General features: G+C 38.0%; 1 protein-coding gene across 5 annotated transcripts in view; it reads right to left on the reverse strand.

The window, feature by feature from the left end:
• Positions 1 to 21605, reverse strand: part of WDR41 (WD repeat domain 41) — a 71404-nt gene that overhangs the window by 17198 nt on the left and 32601 nt on the right. For all 5 annotated transcript variants that reach the window (XM_027863625.1, XM_027863627.1, XM_027863624.1 and 2 more), the window contains exons 5-8: positions 20031 to 20093; positions 15015 to 15126; positions 6390 to 6452; positions 3368 to 3478 (exon numbers count right to left, since the gene is read on the reverse strand). In XM_027863625.1, coding sequence (XP_027719426.1) covers positions 3368 to 3478; positions 6390 to 6452; positions 15015 to 15126; positions 20031 to 20093 — 349 coding nt within the window. The remainder of the gene's footprint in view (positions 1 to 3367; positions 3479 to 6389; positions 6453 to 15014; positions 15127 to 20030; positions 20094 to 21605) is intronic.

Here is a 21605-nt window from a genome sequence, read left to right on the forward strand (position 1 = left end):
TGTTATTATCATTATGCGTATGACTTATATTCCTAAACTGGACATTTAACAATTTTAAAACAACCACCACTGTAACAGTGTCAAAAGTCATGGAGTGAATGTGGAACCTAACCTCACAAGTACAAAACTATACTGATAAATCAGCAAGTGGTAATATGGACCAATAAATAAATAAATAAAATAATAAATAAATAAATAAATGAAGTGGACCGATATGAAGGAGTTCCTTCCTTCAAGGAGCACACAGGCTACTGGAGAAAATCCATGTACATATACAAGTATGCACAAAACACATTTAGAATGATTTCAAGGGGAGAAGGCGCTAGCAGCTGGGAGCATCAGGAAAGGCTTCATGAAGGAGGTGCCACTTGAGCTGAGCTTCGAAGGAAACAAGGCATTCTAAGAAAAGCAGCACATGGTAGGCACTCTAAGCCTGTGCACAGGTACAAAGACAGGAAGTGGAATGTCCTGTGTGAGGTACAACAAGGTGGCCATTTTGGCTGGACCACAGAGTGTGTGAAGGGGAACAAAGTCTGAGAGAATTGTGGGAATTGTGTGAACCAAACTGACTCCATCTTGTAAAACTGACTCCATTTTGAGACCTAAGTTTCAGTTTCCTGCAAATTTTGAGTGACCTCCTGTTTCTCATCCAAAAAAGTCCACCTGCTTGCTTTCCCCCATCCCAACTTGAAAATCCATCATCTTTCCTCCAATTAGAAATCAGATTACCTAATCTTGTATCCCAGTTTATATCCAATTAATTTTTTTTTATTGCATAAAAATCTGTCTCCCATGGGGCAGCTAGGGCACCAGCCCTGAAGTCAGAAGGACCTGAGTTCAAATCCTGCCTCAGACCAAACACTTGACACTTACTAGCTGTGTCACCCTGGGCAAGTCACTTAACCTCAATTGCCTTAAAAAAAAAATCTGTCTCCCCCTGTATTCAGGGTCCAGTACCAAGCTGAGGAGGCCTGTAGCATGCATTGCCTAATAAATCAATATGCTTGGAAGCTTGAACCTTTGTTTCCTCAGTTATTTCAGATTTTAACTATCACAAAGCTTGGAAAGGAGAGTGTAACCACTGTATCACTCAGACAACATACTGTCAGCAAGGCAAAAAAGGCAGAAATCTCTGAAGCAGCAGCCAGCTTCCCTTAACAGAAGACTACTACTATTAGCCTGTAACTTCTACAAAGGAAAGGTCTGCAATGTGCACTCTCATATTTTCAGTCACAATGGCATTATATTTTAGTGCCCTGCACACAGTAGGTGCTTAATAAATGCTTGTTAAATTGAATAAGATTTACAAAGCACACATGGCTATCCATCCTGTAGCTATTAAGATATTCACTATAACCAAGCAATTCTAGCAACTTTCTTAGAGGTGGTTTTGCCTGACTTTTTGTCTCTTCCTCAGATGCTCTAGGTCCTAGGAGGCACTTAACCAAACCAGGTCACCAATCAGTACCACCTCCCTTGGTGCTGGGGAGCCCTAGAAAGAGGGATGAGGGCAAGGAGCTGAACCCCACAAGATATAGATGTCAAGGTTACAGATCTTTAATGTAATATCTCACTAAAAAACAATTCCTAGCTGACCTTGGACAAAGAGTTAATGCCCTCAGCAAATGGTTTTCAAATTTGAAAGCTATGACTATTTGCTCATTCATGGTTATCTTTCTAACAAGGGACCTGGTCAGCTGCCTCCTTTTTCATATGTAGTGTGACCATCTAAACATGAGACTACCAAATAAAAGGATACAGCATTTCCTGCAATTCAGTTATGATTATTTTTTCAAAAAGACTTTTGGTTTCCTTTTTTTCTCCCTCAAATAAAGAATGTGGCAGGGAACCACATGAAGAATGCTTTCTTAATTATGCTGTTAAAGGCTTCTCTGCACATCATACATCCAAAGGGGACCATGGAACTGAGCAGCCTATATCAGTAACATCTCATTAACTTGATTTAGGTAACAGGGCTGGTTCAGCAATAGCAGGGCTTCAGAGGTTTAAAAAAAAGACAACTCTGCATGACCAGTGGAATGAACCAGAACATTGTGGTGCTTCCGTCATCCCGGGACCAGGGACTTAGGATCCAGCCACTCAGGAGGCTCAGGGGAACAGGGTCTCCTAAGGAACCTGCAAGGCATTGTTATCATCCATGCAAGAAACCAAAGGAGAGATTCCTAGGACAAAAACAGGTTTGCTCCAGCAGGAAACGAAGGGAAATTTCCAACAGTTGCCACGGATTAGATCCCCATGAGCAATTTAGCCCCTGGTAGGCTTGGGTTTGAAATTCTGCAAGGACTGAGGTTAGGTAACCCTGAGCTGGGAAGAATACTGTTGTTATGAAAATGCAGCTGAAAAGACAAATTACGACCATTAGTATTTTCAATACCACACACAGACCAAAACTATATGGTGTCTTGCCAAGAGTTTTAGGGCAAACTGAACTAAGACTTTTGGGACACCCTGCACTTGAATTTGCAGCTACAGTTATTCATGGTTATTTTTCTCCTTATCTCAGGGATTGCATAAAAACTTCTGTTTAAAAAGGTCCAAACCATTTGTTATTGCTGCAGGCCAGGCTGTTTTGATGGCTACTGTTGTTCTACCTACTTCTATGCTACATCACACACAAGTAAACTTCCAGTGCTCATATGATAGTCTCCTTTCAGACTTGCACACAATATTCCTGGACGTGGCCTGCCCAGAGAGTAGATGAACTACATCCCAGAACCTGGAGGTTGCCAGTTAATGTTAAGGAGAGCTCTCAGGGGATAATAAGACTGTTCAAGAAGTCTGATACATGTCTAAGGCAGGTCCATATCTCCCAAGCCATAAAGAAACCTGGAGATGACCAATGCTTAATAGACCTTAACACTGACCTGAAATTTGATGCCTTGCTGATGGTATTCTCCAGAAAACCACAGTCACTGATTTGAGGTGTATTTAAACTTAGAGCACTATTTTTTCTTAAAACTTTCATAATTGGCAATAAATCCTGATTGAAAATCAGCCAAACTATAGAACCAGTGGTAAAGTATGGATGCTGAATGACATCAGAGACAATTTTTCTTTCCTCTTCCTTCTCCCTCTCACTGCTCACCTACTCTACTGCCCATGTCTTAAGCCTGTAAGTAGCAGTTCAGCACACTGTCCAGTACCACGAAAAGCCCTCAGGCCTGAAAGAAGGTGTGGCTCCCCTCTATTGTCATTAAAAGCATTACTGTAATAATTAGAATTCTAGAACTTGAATGAATATAAAAATGAGTCATAACATATACATGTGTATATACATACATACATACATACATACATATATATATATATATATATTTCTTCTATGGACTATACATAATGAACTTACCATTAATGTTAACTAATGACAGAATATTATCCTGATGATCAAGGATGCGTTTAACTTCAAGAACATCCCAGCCTACAGACCCTTCTGTAGATGATATTAACCTAAAAATGACTTAAAAGAAAAAAATGGAAAGGAACTGTATTATATAGTTCAAGTAGGAGAAAATCTAATTAATGCTCAAATAGCAAACCTACTGTTAAAGGGAAGTGATTATATGTTAAATAATCTAGAATATCAGATACAAAACTTTTTTAAAAATTGCTCTATAAAGAAAATTTGGGGTTTTTTTCCAAATATTTTCATCAAATTCTCAAAAGTAGTGATACAATATTTGATTTCTCCATTAAAGTCCTACTCTGATGATTAATCATGGTGTAGAGAAGAAGTCAGGAAGGCACAAGCAATGGAAGACTCTATCAAGCTGAAAAGGTTCTAAGTATGGAGCATTTTCTAGTGCCAGGCACTATTCTAAGTGTTCAGAATATAAAGAAAGGGGAAAAAAAAGCTCAGTCCCTTGCCTCAAACAGCTCCTGTTCTCATGGGGGAATATGTCATCTCAAGAATGACTTGCCTAAGTCCAGAGCTTCATTACCAGAGGGTTGGTTATTAAGCAATGAATTTTGGTTTTGTGTATAGTAACTTATGAAGCCCACTTGCTGAGGTCTGGAGGGGATTGCAATCTGCATGGGTAAAGGGAATACTCATACTGATGAAATTATAGACCAGTCAAAATACTAAAGGAATGTTCTATCAAAGATTTTAAGTGAATTCATCCTCAGAACTTTCCTCCTTTTTCACTCTAACCAGGGATGCCTCAGTATTAGCCTACATTGGCTACCTTTGGTTCTATTCCCAGCCTGAAATCCATAATCAACCAAATAAACACAGTCCTCATTAACACTCTTGACTTTTTTCATTGTGCTAATTCCAAAGACCCAGATCACAGCCCCAAATTACAACTGCTTTACTCATTCCTGTCCCCTGACTGAAGAATACCACTGGAGATAAAGAACTACGTGTGCTGATTCAGTCCTCAAGAAATTCTTGCTAATTTCTGTTGGGCCTTCACCAGTACCCAGTGAATTCTTTAATAAAGATATATAAAAATCCCCATATAATATGAATAATTTTGAAAGAAGAAGCAGTAATTAAAAACATATATATGCTAGACTTGATTTCACAGATGGCAGGAATTCCCATATGAGGAAACTTCCCTCTCCCAATGCAAATCAGTACCTTCTCTGTAACTGAGAGGCTTAGAGAACTGCTCAGGGCATAAGGCACACAGCTAGTATATATTAGAGGCAGCAATGGACCCAGATCATCTTGGCTCTGAGGCTACTCCACAAAACCTTGGTGGAAATAACTCATCTGAAAAATTAAAAATTAAAAGAAAAATGGGACCTGAAAAGAAGTACTATATTGCTCCCAGAAATCCTAGAAATCTTCTGAGAATGCTCTGTTGAGCTTATGACTGCAAATTTTATGGAAAAACTACATATTGGATAGGAAGAAGAGGAGGAGGAAGAAGAAAAAGAGGAAGAGGAGGAAAAGGGGGAGGAGGAATAGGAGGGGAAAAAAAAACAGATTATGAAACATCTGGAGCCAAAACCGCGAAAAGAAACCTAACAGGAAAATCTTATTTTCGAAATGAAAAAGAAACTAAAACACTTAAGTAAAAGAAAATGAACTCTATTCTTATTTTGAGATAGCTAAGGAAAAAAATATGTTTAAGAATAACTATGTTCATTAAAGTATATGCCAAATAAAATTAATTCTCTCATTTCTTTTGCAGGCCATGATAGCCTTGTTTGTAGTCAGACCACTAGGATTTTTTTGTTATTTTCATTTCAATGAAGCAAGAAAATTAGAGTACTCTAGAAGTTGTAAAAATCCTTTGACCCTACTCTGTGGGCAATGAAAGACAAAGTTGGGTGCCTAGAAAAATATTCCTCAGAGTTGATAGGGTATATTGCAGAGTTTCTAATTAGAAGGGCATAGGTAAGTCTTACTGCAAACTAGGAATTGTAGATAGCAAGTTAAACAATGCCAAATAAAGCAAATGTCTATATGACATGTACTGGCATGCTGATTCATGGACATACAATAATTTAGTAGGGTATTCTTAGGGAGAAATAGCATAAGTCAACTCTGAGAGTAACTCACACGCTTTCTGTCTTTCTTTTCTTCTCACCCCATGTTTATATGTATGTGTGTATACATGTATGTTTACATACATATACACATACACATCAGTAAGGCCTAGGACTGGACCTGTGATTTAATTGACATATGGAACCCTCAGGTAAAGAGGCTTCCCTCCGCCAATGCAGGTATATATTTTTAATTTTTTATTTCTCCTATCTTCTATTTTTTATTAATTAATTTATTAATTAATCTTTTATTTCTCCTAAAGTATAAATGTGCTTTAAATAAAACAATTACAAACAAATATTATGCTTTTACTTTGAAATAAACGTTTTCATCCTACTACCTCTATTTTTTTTTTTTGCCTAATGGATTAAAAAAATACACTGGACCCACTGATGCAGATTGGTCTTATGAGATATTTTAAAATTTCATCCCTTCCAAAAACTGTTATTTGGAAGCAGCTGCTCCTGTAGCTTTTAAGAAACACAGAGATACCACACTACTTTCAGCCTCGACCCCATAGAGAGAAAAGAAGGCAAGAGGGACCACACCAAGATTATCTGCCACCCCTGGTGCCCAGAGTTAAGCTGGAAGAGGAAGGGTCTTCTCTGTTTCATTTCCCAGCCATATTGATCAGAGAAACTCAGTGCTCTACCCCATGTCCTGAGGATTAGCATCTTTCAGTCACTCTACTGAATCTCCCTGATTTCTGCTTTAGTATGACACCAATAGTTGTTCTAGTGATTTTCCAGGTACTCCCAGGATACAGCTGAGGACTCCCTCCTGCATGTGTCTAAGGGGTAGCTTTTGGTCTGGACAAAACAATCAAAGCTACAGTGACAACAACAACAAGGCCCGGCCAAATACTCACTCAGTTCTTTGCCAACTGCTGCTGCGACACAGTTCTTAGGTAACTCAATCAAAGCACTGATCCCTTCAAAAGCATAAAAAAGCAATGGGTAGACAATTATTTTCTTCATAAATTAAAACAGAAGCAACACAAATCCTCTCTTCTAAATTTCACATAAAATGGGAGAGGCAGCATGACATTGTAGGCCGGTTGCCTTGAAGACGAGACAACCTGGGTTCAAGTCTTGCCTTGCCACAAACTGGCTAGTGACCCTAAGCAAGTCACTTACCCTCAGTGCTCTAGGCAACTATTCAGGATTATAACTTGAAAAAAATCGTTGCAGATCTGCACTGGTAAAGGTGTTTCTTCACTGAAAGTTTCCTATACCAATAAAATCACGGACAGGGATAAAAACAACCCAATCCCCCCAAAAAAACATAAATTGACAGGCTTTTCAACAATACACTACAAAAGGATATGCCTATTTCTCTGATTAACAATGAAATTATTTTGTGAATGTAACTGAAGTCCCAAAAATCTTTCACTCATGCCCACCTTCACAAAGTGTCACAAAGATGACGTTATTTCTCTGGTATACCTCAAGTTCAACAGCACCTATTTCAATGGCAGGCTGAGATCAGGGGTACAGTTTATAACTGTGAAAACTAAGTTTTTTCCTGTTGTGTCTTAATATGCTCCCAATCTTAGCCTCAGGGCATCTTTCACTAAGTATCTGAGATCACTAGCCTGAACCAATGGTTTTCAAAGGCTATTAAGTAAATTTGTAAACTCCAAATCCTGAAAGAATGAAATACAACATTGTGCCATAATACAAAAATTAATTTAAATACTATAATTTTGACTTTCTAGGAATTACTGATTGGCATATAGGATTTCTGTTAGTACAATTTTAGGGTAACTGAAGAGGTTCAAGTCATTTGGAAAACGTTGAAGTGATTACTGTTTTTAGCAAAGAAGAAAGAATTTACACATTGGGTTTGTAACAGTCAAAGCTGCTAGCAATAATTCATTTTCTTAAGGTATTTTTAAAATATATGGGGGACAGCTAGGTGGTGTAGAGGATAGAGCACCCGCCCTGAAGACAAGAGGACTTGAGTTCAAATCTGGCCTCAGACCAGACACTTGACACTTACTATCTGTGTGACCCTGGGCAAGTCACTAAACCCAAATTGACTTACCAACAAAATAAATAAATAAATAAAATTTTTAAAAAGATTAAATAAATATATATATGTCAAAAAGAGACAGCATGGCATAGTGAATAGAATAGCAGTTAGTAATAATGACTTGAATTCAAATCTTATCTCTCATAGATTCTAATTGTTTGACCAAAGACAAGTCTTTTTAAAAACTATGCTAGATTCTACCATCCCCTCTAGCTATTTTCCTACATTTTTCCTCCCTTTGTAGCCAAATACCTAGGGGAAAAAACCAAAACTATCTATATTCATTAAGTATATTCCTTCTCTTTTTACTCCTCAACCTTCTATAATCTGGCTTCTAACCTTACCCAACTGAAAAGTTCTCTCCAAAGTTATCAATGATCTCCTTTTTTAAAGAATAAATTTTATTAGTGTTCTGTTTTTATATCACGTATTATTTTTCACTTTATCTTTCTACCTCACCCCCTTTCCAGGCAGCCATCCCTTATAATGAATACCTTAAAAAAAATCCACAAACTAATTAAACAACATATCAAAAAAAAATCTGACAGTCTATGCAGTATTACCACAGCCATGGTCAGAAGAGGATTATTCTCAATCTCTTCTTTAAAATTAATGTTGGTCATCCTACTTTTGCTGTTTCCAGTTTCAATTATTTTGTTGTCACTCTTTCCATTTACGTTATAGTCATTGTGTTTTCCTGGTTCTTCTAATTTCACTTTGCATATAACTTCATATATGTCTTTCCATGCTTGTCTGTAGTAGTCATCATGCTCATTTTTTCTTGTAGCATAGTTATATTCCATTACATTCACATACCACAATTTGTTTAGCCATTCTCCAATCAATATACTTTGTTTCCATGTTTTTGCTACTACAAAAGTACTACCGTAGATATTTTGGTGTAAATAAGGCCATTCTTTTTGTCCCTGACCTCTTTGGGGAATGTGCCTACCAGGGAAATCTCTGGGCCAAAATGTATGGACATTTTAGTCACTTTCTTGGTATAGTTCCAAACCATTTTCCAGAATGGTTGTACACAATTCACAGCTCTACCAACAATGCAAAGCCATCTTTCTATACCCCTTCTACGCTAATTTTTTTCATTCTTGACGATTTAATGAGTGAGGTGAAACTTTACTGTTGTTTTGATTTGCACTTCTCTTATCAGTGATTTGCTGTATTCTTTCATGTGGTTATGAATAGTTTACAATTCTTTTGAGAAATGTTTGTTGCTATCTGTTGACCACATGTACTGGATTTTGGGCTTGTTTATTTCTCTTAGCTATCTATATGCCTTGGATGACAATGGCCTTTCTTCAATCCTAACCCCGGGATTTTACGACATCGCTCTGTCTCTCTTGATTCTCTTCTAGCCTATCACAATATCTCTTGCACTTGTCCCCTCCTCTCCATCCACGCAGTCATCATTCGAATTCAGCCCCTTGTCACCTCTTGCCTAAACTCTTGTATTAGCCTCTTAACTGTTGTGGAGGTAGAAAGGGCAAGATCTGGCAATAGACTAGATACGCGAGATAAGAGATGGTGATGAGTGCAGGATAATGCCAAGGTTACAAACCTGGATAGTGGTGCCTTTAACAAAACTAAGAAGGTTTAGAAGAGAAGAGGGTTTAGGAACAAAGGTAACAATTTCAGTTTGGGACATGTTGATTTTGAGATGTCTCTAGGACACTCAGTTTGAAATATCCAATACAAAACTGCTAACAAGAGTCAAGCTCATGGAAGAGACCACAGCTGGATGCAAGTCACAAAGATGATAAACCCATGGAAGCTGATCAAAAGAAGGAGAGGGGGAGACAGACAGACAGAGAACACATGGAGAAGAGGGCTTGGGACAGAACCTTGGGGGAATATTCATGGTAAAAGAATATGACATGAATAATGAGCCAGCAAAGAAAAGGACAGAGAAAAGTGGGAGGAGAACAGGAGAAAATCTGACAAAAACCCAGAAAGGAAAGGGCATCCCAGAGAGCATGGTCAACATTGTCAAATGCAACAGATTAGCTGAAAAGGATGAAAACTAAAAGAAGACCATCAGGTCTGGCAATTAGATCACTGGTAACTTAGGAGATAACAGTTTCAATTGTGGGATAAGGATGGAAGCCAGATTGTTTCCAACCTCATCCTGCAGTTAAGGAGTGAGAGGAGATTAAAGGGAGGCAGCAAGACACTTTTCTGAAGGAGTCTGGCTGCAAAGGAGAAGATATATATATATATATATATATATATATATATATATATATAGGACAAAAGCTTGCCAAGTAGGGAAATGAAGGTCTTTCAAGGATGGGGAAGACTCAAGAGATGTCTGAAGACAGTAAGGAAGGGACCAGTAGACAGGGAAAGGTTGTTGATTTAGGAGCTGAAGGGAGGAATGGAGTTTACAATCCATTGGAGAAGACTAGACAGAAGGCAACCAAGGGCACATGTTAGGAAGGGGTTGGCCTTGGCAAGAAAAAAGCCTACTTCATGGTATTTCCTCTGAAAACTGTGCCCTGAAGATGACTGTTATAAACTGTGGCTCTCACCAACTCTTCTGGTCTTGGTCTTTCCAGTCTGGTGAGTTGGCCACCTCCAGGCCCTAGCTAGGTGGTGCAGTGGACAGAACAGTGGGCCTGGAGTTAAGACCTGAGTTCAGATCCAGCCTCAGATACTTACTAGCTAGGCAAGTCACTTAACCCTGTTTGCCTCAGTTTCCTCATCTGGAAAATGAGCTGGAGAAGGAAACAACAACCACTCCAGTACCTTTGCCAAGAAAATCTCAAAAGAAATCACCAAGAGTCGGGCACGACTGAACAACAGCAATAGCAACAACAACAGAAGTCCTACCAAACAATTTTCTCGTTACTCAGCTTACCTTTGAATCAGCAAGGAATGATGAAATTCTTGGGTTGGGAAATTTTTTCCCTCTAACAGGAAAAGAAAAAAAAGCTGAAGCTCCTCTTAGCTTTAAGTACCTAGCTGAGATTTGTGTGTGAGCGAGGTGAAAATTTTTTGTTTTTGAATTTTTTTTGAAATGTAAATGCAGCAGAACAAGCAGTCTTCTACTGAAGACCCTAACTGTGAGAGTGATATTAGTTGTACATGGGCATAGTCAGCCTTTTGAGGAATGGGCCTTACCTGTGTTCCTAGTATTTGGGGATTTCTTAAAATCTATACCGAAGGAACTTGCAGGAACTTTTTACATGGCAATTGTGAGACCACTGGGAGCTGTGACATGTGGACTCTTTTTATGATAAGGCACAGAGGAAGCGTTCTCCCTAAGAATTCTAAGACTTTCACAGATTGAAAACATGGATAAATATACCCCACAATGCACAGAAATGCTGCATCAATTTAAAAAGACATCTTTTCTCCTCCTCCTCCTCCTTTTTCTTCTTCCTCATCTCTCTCTCTCTCTCTTTCTCTCTCTCTCCCCTCCACCTGCCCACTGGCCCTAGGAAAGTAGGCACTGGCATGGACAGTGGTACAGTTTTAATGCAGTCCTTTGCTTGCTATAATCTGAAACTGATGGAGATTGCAAAATCAAAGGGTGGTGTTGGGAGGTGATTTGCTTTCTTGGGAGGGAGAGGAAGGAAGAGAAAGTGTCTGTTCAGTCCTACAGAAGGGGGAGGGGCATTGATTTGACATTCCTCCTGCCACAGTACTCCTAGAAAAGCGGAAGTCCTGACTGGGGGGAAAGGGAACTCATGTGGGAGGTTGTATAAGGCAATTCTTGGTATTGATTTTAGCCCTATAATAAGCTGCATGCAAAAATTTCATGAGGAACAGTGACTGTAGGAAGCGTCATCATCTTTATCATTGCCATGATGTTCCTGGTGCTGTCACCTATTTACACTGAGAAACCTTCACCGTGAACTGAAAAGATTTGGCATCACTCAATCACATGGATCCAGTCATTTGGATCCAGGACTCATTCCCGTTGAAACAGAAAGGAAGAGCCTGGGATTTCTGGTCTTCCTTCTCTCATGTTCAGGCACTGCCTCAATGCTAACCATTCCTGTACCCAAAAACATGAGGACTGTCCCTCTCCCTGATGCAAAAACTGACCTGCAGCTTAATAGGCACTGGTGTAAATATGACACGACACCCAGATAACTAGAACTGCTCTAAGAGGAACAAAAATCAGATTTCCACCACTCCCAAGGTAACTGTAATGAGAAGATACTGGCATAGCAGAAACAAACCCTGGCTTTGAAGGCCCAGGTTCCGATTCTGACTCTCCTACCACCTAGCTCTATGATCTTGGGTGAGTTTCTTCCCCTCTAAAGGCCTCAATTTCTGCTAGGAAAAGAAAGAACTGGACTAGATGACTTCTAAAGGTCTATGGTTGTAACCATCAACTTTTAAATAGACTCTGAAGCTGGGAACAGGTATTTTTAAAATATTATTTTTAAAGCACTATTTTTTAATCAGGCCAATTTATTTATTTGAATTATCTGTGAAAAATTCTGGATGTGAAATGAAGTATACATATATAATAGTCTACCCTATCCTCCTCCCCAGAAAATGAGAAGGCCTCCCATTTACAAAATCCTCAATTTACTTCTGCAGGTAAGAAATAGCATTCCATTCCGGCCCATTATTTTACTTTCTTCAATGGGAACTTCTGGTATTTGTGTTCCTCTCCTTCATCTTTAGCATAACCACAGCCACATAGCCCCAAATAAGAGCACAGGTAGGGCTGGTAAGAAAACACCCCAGGATTCCCCAGGAAGTGCCTCTGCCTTCTCCATCTCTGAGTAGAGGGCTTTTCTGAGGCCCATCCCTGGGGATGTTCCAAAAGTCTGGAGGCAGCCAGCGCTCCACTTCAGGTGACAGTGAGTTATCTAACTACAGAGTGTCAGAGACACATCTTCTACTCTCTGCTTTTTTGAAAATTATGTTGCTGTCTCTTCACGAAAATCCTCTTCCAGTGCTTCATCATGGCATAGAGGCAGCCCTGGGTTCCGGGAGGCTATTTCAGTGGAGGGCTATCTCTGCAGATCCTATAGAGCTGGCTAGGTTTGGCAATGACTATCTCTCATTTGAGGGCCAGCCTACATTAAATTAACAGAGGTTTATCACCAGATTGGCCATGGATGATGAATTTTTCAATCACAGAAGCTCTTGAAGACCAACTGTTGTTGTTCAGTCATTTCAGTCGTGTCCAACTCTCCATGACCCCATTTGAGATTTTCTTAGCAAAGATACTAGAGTGTTTGCTATTTTCTTCTCCAGCTCACTTTACAGATGAAGGACTGAGGCAAATAAAGTTAAGTGATTTGCCCAGGGTCACACAGCTAGTAAGTGTCTGAGGACAGATTTGAACTCAGGAAAATGAGTCTTCCTGACTCCAGGCCCAGCACTCTATCCACCGTGCCATTTAGCTGTCCCAAAGACCAACTACTAAATTATATAATATTTGCAATCTGTCAGTGGTGAGAGTATGTGATTTTTGATGAAATCACAGATCCTTAAAATATTGAAATATGTTGCTGTCACCTCTCTAACTATAACTGGATAAATCAAGGTGATTATTAGGTCTCACCATCTTGAACCTAATGCTGTATGTAATCCATAAGAATTCCAGCTCAAATGGTTACAACTCCCAGGCCATGCAACAAAACAGTCCCTATATCCACTTCCAAAAGTGGAGTTAGTGTGGTAGCAATCCTCAGACATTTCAAAATTTTTGGTATGCTACAACTCAGAGAAAGAAGTGATAGTGAGTTCTAATTAAAGTTCCATCTTTATTGTATAGTAAGAACATCTAATGAGAAGGTAAAGCTAATTGTACTCACTGGTCAACTACATAAAGACCAAATTCTTAAAGCTAACAACTGCCCCCTTTGTTTCCCTCTGAACAGAATAACCACTACTTTAAAAACAACTGCCCCATAAATGGAGCTAGAGTTTTAAAGGGGTATTATGAGACAGAGGGGCTAATAGCAAAATCTCTTCTCTACTGACTGCCTGGCATTCTGGCAACAGGAAAACCAGAGCATGGTAACATCACAATTCACTGGCCTGGAGTCTTTTCAAAGTTTTCTAATAGATTCCACCTTCACATGAAATACTCCTTATTTAAAGGTTTTTGTTACCCCTTGGGACCTCTGACAAACTGACCCATACTGTGATCACATAATGGCTAAGGCCCAGACATCAGCTCACTGATGAAAGGAAGAATGGCATGGTATCTGATTTTTCCATTAACACATATGACGTTTTCTTAAACATCATTTCACAATATAGCTACCAATAATTTGCTGGAAAAGATGCAGAGAGAACCACAGGCCTGTGTGAGAAACAGAAAGGAAAATTTGGATGTAAACGAAGAGACATACCTTACGATAATAGCAGAGAGTAGAGAGGTATGCTCTAGATTCAAATGAGGTTGTTAGTAACAAAACCTTGAGGCGGGAGGTTAAACTGCAATACCTGGTAGTGTTTGTGTATATACATGTGCTAAGCCATCTCATTATTTTTCTGATACTTTATAATATCTACGTGGAGTAAAAGCTAGTTCCAACTGTGAGCTGTAAATGTGGTTCACAATACTCATGCTGCCTATAAAACTTCAACAAGGTGCACAATATTATTCTTCCCAGTGTGCCTGTAAGCTGTTTGGATTACTTTAGCAAAGTGTATTTTTAACAGTACAACACACATTTTCAAGTTGTACTTAAACATACTGATTTTTATTCAAATATGTTTATCTTGTAAAATGAATTTCATTTTAAAAAATCCTTATCACTGGACAAAAGAGAATAACTTATTCATGTAGCATTTTAAGCCTTGCATAGTACTTCATGTGCATCATTTCACAACAACTTAGTGAAGGGAGTTCTTTCCATTTTACAAATGAGGACACAGAGGTTAAATGACTCAAGTACATAGGATCCTAGATGTAGAGCTGAAAGGCACCTGAGAGGCCTTCTAGCTCAACTGCTCTCATTCTATTCACAAAAAATATGACCCCCTGAGAGGTTAAATGACTTGTCCACCGGTAGTAACCATTAGAAAATTCAAAAGAAGAGGATTTTGTTGGTGAATTCACCAATAGAAGAATTTCAAAATAAGTCTAATTTTTAAAAGTTGAAGTCTTCTTCAGGGTCTATACTGAAGCCAATTCTCCTTATGGGAAATAAACCTTCAGACCCTCACATGGTCATGAAACCCAATGGGGTAAGGTCTATGGCCATCTCTCCAGGCCTCAGATGTTAAATGTTGAAAAGAACATATGAATAAAACTTTTTCTTATCCACTGAACAAACGATAGTGTCCTTTCATTTTTAAGAACTTGGTGGAAGGGATGGGGCAGAAGGAGTTGAGAGCATTCGGAGTTTTTCCTTTCCACAGTTAACTGGCAAATAATAATGATGGAAAGTTTTTAGGAAGAACTATTGTGCTTTCAAGTGTAGTATTTATTAGTTCACTGTTATCTGAAATTTACTCTTACCTGTATCAAAGAGGTGACTAGTCTTACACAGGAGATCTAATTCTCGGTTCCAAACGCAGAGGTCACTACCACCAGACAGCCAAACATCCAGTCTCTGAAGAACTGTCAAACACTGGAGAATCAAATATTTGAAATGTATTGAATGCAAAAAAAAAAAATCAACACAATGCTAAAATAAATTTCCATTTGGACAAAACCAAGTTTCTCAGGATCTTTTAAGTAAATCTCAGCATTTCTATGAACAAGGTAATGTTTTGGGAAATGATGATGAATATTCACAAAATATAAGCATTCCAGTTCTGATAGCCACACAGTCATTCACATCTTAACATTGCCTCCTTCCCCTCCCTCCAACTTGCCAGTGTATTATCTTCCTAAGACTGAGAGAAAGATAAAATGCAATTAAAGGTAGATAAAGTCTCTCAGGATCCCTATGTGTAATGAGAAGACAATACTTTTGGAACACTTGCAACTAAGTTATTAAAACATCTCATATTTCTCCTGCTGCTTAAGTGGAACATCATTGAATTTTAGCTATAAATTAAATTGAGCCCTGTAATAAATCTTAACAATCTTCCATTTAAAATGGTAGTGCTTAGTATACAAATGTTATTGACTGAGTAGTTTTACAAGAAAACCCTATTCAGAGCACTTTGCCATATTATTGATTCAGTTACACTGAGGGTCAAAATCACATGTGGTACTTATTTAGGTAGATTACACTTCTCTGTAGAGAAAATGTAAAGTCCACAGAGTAGATGTCATATGGGGTAAACAGTATCATCATAATAGAGTTAAATTTTGCCTCCTAGCTCCCATAACAGAATTATAACGTAATTCTCTACTATACAATTCTTCTATTTCATCCTAGATAGCATTCCTTTTTTCAAAAAATTACTGATTTTTTAAAGTTATTATATCACCTGCATTTCCCAATGTACTTCTCCCTGTCCCTCTACCACAGAGTCATTTACAACAAATAAAAAAGAGAAACAATTTGGCAAAACTAACCAACACATCAAAAAAAGGCTGACATTTATATGCAGTGTTCCACACTCACTGTCGGTCCCTCACCTCTGCAAAGAAGTGGAAGAGATACCATACCTTACATATCTTCTTCAAGACGAACTTTGGTCATTACAATTTCACAAAACTCAGTTTTAATTGTTTTGTTGTTGGGTTTTTTTTTCCATTTACATAGGATATAATCATTTGTGTATATTGTTTTCCTAGTTCTGCTTAGTTCGCTCTGTAAAAGTTCTCATAATAATTATATCTAACATTTCCACAGTGTACTTCAGGGTTTGTAAAATGCTTTACATATTATCCAATTTGATATGTCTTCCTTCCCACGCTTCTCTGCATTCATCACATTTGTTGTGCCCTTCCTTAGTATAGTAGTATTCCATTTCATGCATATACCACAATCTGTTCAGCCATTCTCCAGTCCCCAGGCATCTACTTTGTTTCCTGTTTGTTCATTTGCTTTTGACTGGACTTTATGCCCCCTCTGGTTTCTGGATTGCCTCAAATGATATATATTCTTAATAAACAATTTTACTACATCTACTCCTCTCCCCCCACTTCCTTAACCTCTCCTTTTTCTTTTAAACAAGGAATACTCACCCTTTCTAGAGCCATGTTCCAGGCATTAGTCTCAACTTATAGAAGGCCAAATTTGCCTCTGTACTTTAGGGTCTCTGATTCCCTTATTTGTCACCCATAATTTGTATACAGACATTTAAGGCTGTGGGTTTTATTGCTGGCTGTTTTCTTGAGTGTTACATCCTGTGAATTTCTAGCAATTTTCAAAGCTACTTTCCTTTACAACACTGAGACTGTCATCTTTATATGGAGTTGAACCTGTCTAAATCAGCAATGGCTGGTACTCATTATGACAAATGTTGAACTTTCTGTCACATTTTAGATATATACCCCAGGAAAACAGATAATCACTTTTTTGTTAACATCAGGTTGACAAACAGCTGACTAAGTAACTCTTTGCAGGGAGTCACCAACCACCACTACTTATTTCTTTTTCCCTAATTTCATTACATGATCTTTCCTCCTCAATACGCTGCAGACCTATCATATCACTCTTTGGAGGCTGTACAGCTACTGTATCCTTAGAGCTTCCAGTGCCCTCCTTGGGAGGAAAAGTCTCGTTTTTATTGCTCAAAATCTTCAGTGGTTCTTCCTCCCTTTCTTCTTTGTGTAACAGCCTACCACTTTCCAATCTCCCGACAGGTCAGGATTCCATTCCCTTTTCAGATCCTTTTTCTTATTCCCATTGAAAGCTTTTATTCCATTTAAAAAAAGGGGGGGGGGGGACACTTCCTTAGTGACCAGGAGAACAAAGATGTGTTCCTCAATCCTTTTAACATCTATTCTATGAGAGAAACCAGCCTCCCTTTTGAACACAGATAAAAGTCCCTGGTTGGGGCAGAAGAACAAACATTGCACATTGTTTGCAGATCACTGCAAAATTCGTTTCTCATCCTTTCTGGCAGTGAGAATCTCAGTCCTGGGCTGATCTTGCTCTCAGCTTCCCTGAAAAGCTGCTGTGGCAAACCATTCCGTACCTGTGAAATGATAATGTTGGACCAGATGACCACTAGAGTGCCTTCCAACTCTACACCCTAAGACCCGAAGCGTCAAAGGAAGGATTTATTTCCAGTTCTCTCCTGACTCCAAGGTGAGAAGTTTTTTGATTAAACCATGCTATTTCTACTAGAGAACCAGTAGACCTTTTACAATATGCCAACTGCAGATGGATTAAAAACAGGTATTTAAGGAAAATGTTTCTAAAAATCTTCTAAATAAGTCACTTGATTCACTCCCCATGCAGTGACATTAGAATAAGACTATAAGCTCTATAAGGGCAGAGACAGTGTCTCATCTAGTTTTTATCTCCCAGGGGATCTGGTAAAGGAAATAGCAATGTCATAAATGTTTACTGAATTAAATATACTTTTAATTAAACTAGTTCCTAGAATTTTTTTTTCCACAGTAGGTGAAAGCAGAGAGAAAAAGAATGTTTTCTTCCCGTCTTTAAATACATATACACACATATCTTCCCTTACCCCCTAGCACTTGAAATCATATATTACTATTTGGAATTTGAATAACATAGATTTTTTTAGACAGTAATTACCTTTTCAAAATTATCTTTTCAGGAGTTTAAAGGTAAAAGATATTTTGGACTGGAAACATTTTAGACCATAAAAACTGATAGATTTGAAAGAAGTCAATGTTTCAAATAGAATCTTCAAACAAAATTCTATGTTACTATCATATAGATCACTGATGTTTTAGTAAACATAACTTTTTTCCTCAGAGAAATTAGTCTTACTGTTTTTAAATAGCCACATGAAATATTGCTCTTTTTTTAAGAAAAGAGGTGGTATTGACTTCTGGTATGTCAAGATTTTTTTTTCTTTCAAAGGACTGTTTGCTACATTATCCCACTTATTTTTCTTTAAAATGATAAATTCATTCAATTAAATAAGCATTTATTAAAGGCAGCTAGGTGGCACAGTGGATATAACATTGGGTTGGTATTAGCAAGACTCATCTTTGTGTTCAAATCTGGCCTCAGACACTAGCTGTGTGACCCTGGGCAAGTCATTTCACCTTGTTTGCCTGAGTTTCCTTATCTGTAAAATGAGCTGGAAAAGGAAATGGCAAACCACTCCAGTATCTTTGCCAAGAAAACCTCAAATGGGGTCAGGAAGAGTTAAACACAACTGAAACAACTGAACAACATTATGTGCCAACTGCCTTGAAAGCTGTTAGACAACAGTAAATCTCATATGACTTTATCAAGAAGCATGTTTTCCCAAACTTCCTGATAGGATTCAGAAGCTAGAATGCTCCCAGATAACTTTTCTTTTCTTGCTACTGTTAATAACAGTGGCAGCAAAGAACAGGAAAGCCTTATTAGCCCATTAATTGATAAGCTAGGAGTTTAGTGGGTTAAGCAAAACCATTCCTCCTCTCCTGAAATGAGATCGAATGCAAAATGAGAGAGATGTCAATAATATTTGCTCAAAAGGGAGAAAATTAAAAGAAAGCAGTCATTTACTTCTGCACATATATCATGAATGAAATTAACATACGATGGATGCCCAGAAGTAGCTCAGAGCCTGGTACCAAGTATTACGTACCTTCCACCAGGCATTGTCTTCTGCTCTAGGCTCAAATCTTCTAGCTGAATACAAGGATGACAATGATCAAGGAGAAAAGAGCCAAACTCCTTTACTCATCAACTAGAGTACCTAAGGGTAGACACCAGACCAGTCCATGCTACTCACAAATTCATTCCTGGGCAGCTGCCCAGAATGGCCATCAGTGAGATGCACATTTGTCCATCAAGATGAGGAACAAGGAGTCAAGAGGTTGTACCCACTTCTAGATTCATGAAGAATCCAAAGCCCAAGTCCAGCTATGCTTATCAGAGAAGGTTGCCAGGATTCTATCACGTTTTTAGCCAAGAAATGAGTACCATAATAAAATTGGCATGTATGATCTTCTAAGCATTTATTTTTACCATATTGCCCCAGTGTATTCTAGAGGTATGGGAAAGAACTTGGACCATCCCTTCCTTCTCCTGCGTACTCTTACACCCCTCACTCACCATCTGAGGTGGGATAAACTGGTACCCAGGCACCCACTTCTCTGAGAGAACAGTATGCTTTCTGGCAGCAGAATCACCTAGGGATTCTTTTTCAATAAATGGGGCTAACACAGGACTGGGACTTCCCTGGATTAAGGCCTGGGAAAATCCCATGTCCTTCAGCAGTAAACACCCTCACCCTTGAGCCTTGGAGAAACAGATGAAATATATATCAACCTTACCTATACACACAAAATGCATAATCTTCAAAGAACTGCAGGTTTATATAAAGCAATGCATAAATGCAGAAATTTTCACTTTATCTGTTTCATGATTTAATATTTCTCAGACAAAGCAATAAAAGCAAATTATACACCACCTCTACCACCCCCAACATTTACCTTGACTGTGGAATGGAAGCATGATACTTTCTGAACTTGTCTGCCAGTATCACAATCCCAAATCTGAATTTGTTAAGGAAATGCAAAGTAGTTTCTGAACACAATTCTGTCTTTATTATGTGATGCCTATCTTGTAATTGTTTTAAATACTAAAAATTTCTCCTTCCTGCTATAATTCATTTTTAAGTATTTTTTCAACTTTAGTGTTTTTAATGCTATAGAAGTAACCTCACATACATTAGTTTACTTAGTAGAGTGGCAGGGGTGTGATATGCAACAATATAAGATATCACTATTTTTTAAACTTTTTTTTTCAATTAATAAGCATTTATGTTCTCTTTTCTGACCTCCCCCTGACAACCGAAAAAACAAAACCAACCCTTGGAAGAAATACACAGTCAAGCAAAACAAGTCCCCACATCAGCTCTCCTCAAAAATGTATCTCTCATTCTGCATCTTGAATCTAAAAGATATTACTACCAGATTACCCAAAACAGCCAAAAGAACATTTGGCCCAAGGTTATAAAAATTACATAAATCATGTAATTGTAGATTTGAAGCCAGAAAGGATTTTGGCAACCATCAGTATTACCTACCCCTTCATTTTGTAGACTAGGAAATGGAGGCCAAGAGAGAGAAAACAAATCCCTAGGTCACACAGGTAGTAAGTGGCAGTCAGGATTTGAACCCACATCTTTGACTCCAGATCCAGTTCTCTTTCCATTACAAAAATCAAGAATATCTCTATACTAATAAATGATCATTATCATTAATTAAGCCAAGAAGGCCCAGGTTCAAGTGCTATCTCTAATACACACTGGCTGTGTGATCTATAAATCACATAATTTCTTAGTGCTCTAAGCCAGAGATTCTGAAACTTTTTGGTCTCAGGACCCTTTGACACTCTTAAAAATTATTGAGGACCCCAAAGAACTTTGTTTTATGTGATTTATATCTATCTATATCTATCTATATTTGCCATATTAAGAAAATAAAACATACAATTTAAAATATTAATTCATCAAAATAACAATTATGAATCTATTACATGTTAACTTAATCTATTTTTTATGAAGAATATATTTTTTAAAAGTGGGAGTAGCACTGTTTTACATATTTTGCACATTTCTTTAATATGTGGCTTTAAAGACAACTGCATTCTCATATCTGCTTCTACATTTAATCTGTTGTCTTATGTTGTTGTAGTTAAAGTATACAGAGAAAATCTGGCCACAAAAAGATTTGTAGTTGGAAAAAGAAGAAGTGTTTTAATAGGCAAATATGTAAATAGTTTTGGGCTCTCGAATTCTGAGAACTTAGGTGCCCTATGACCTTTCTCAGACTCTAAGTTGAAGAGAAAGCAGGTAGAGAATGTTTCATAATCCAGAAGTTCCCAAAACCAATGAAACCACAGGACCAGACTTGATTCTTATCCCTGCTTTTCGTTATGCAAAATGCCCTCTTATCATGGCAAAAAGTACAAATCCTGCCTGTAAATTATTTATAGATATCAAAAAGTAATGGTTTTTTGCCACATCCCTGAGAATACCTTTTATGTTTTTTTTGTTTCTCTAA

This window comes from Vombatus ursinus, unplaced genomic scaffold, assembly GCF_900497805.2.
Source record: "Vombatus ursinus unplaced genomic scaffold, bare-nosed wombat genome assembly UNPS02014772.1, whole genome shotgun sequence".
In the NCBI taxonomy this organism is placed as follows: domain Eukaryota; kingdom Metazoa; phylum Chordata; class Mammalia; order Diprotodontia; family Vombatidae; genus Vombatus; species Vombatus ursinus.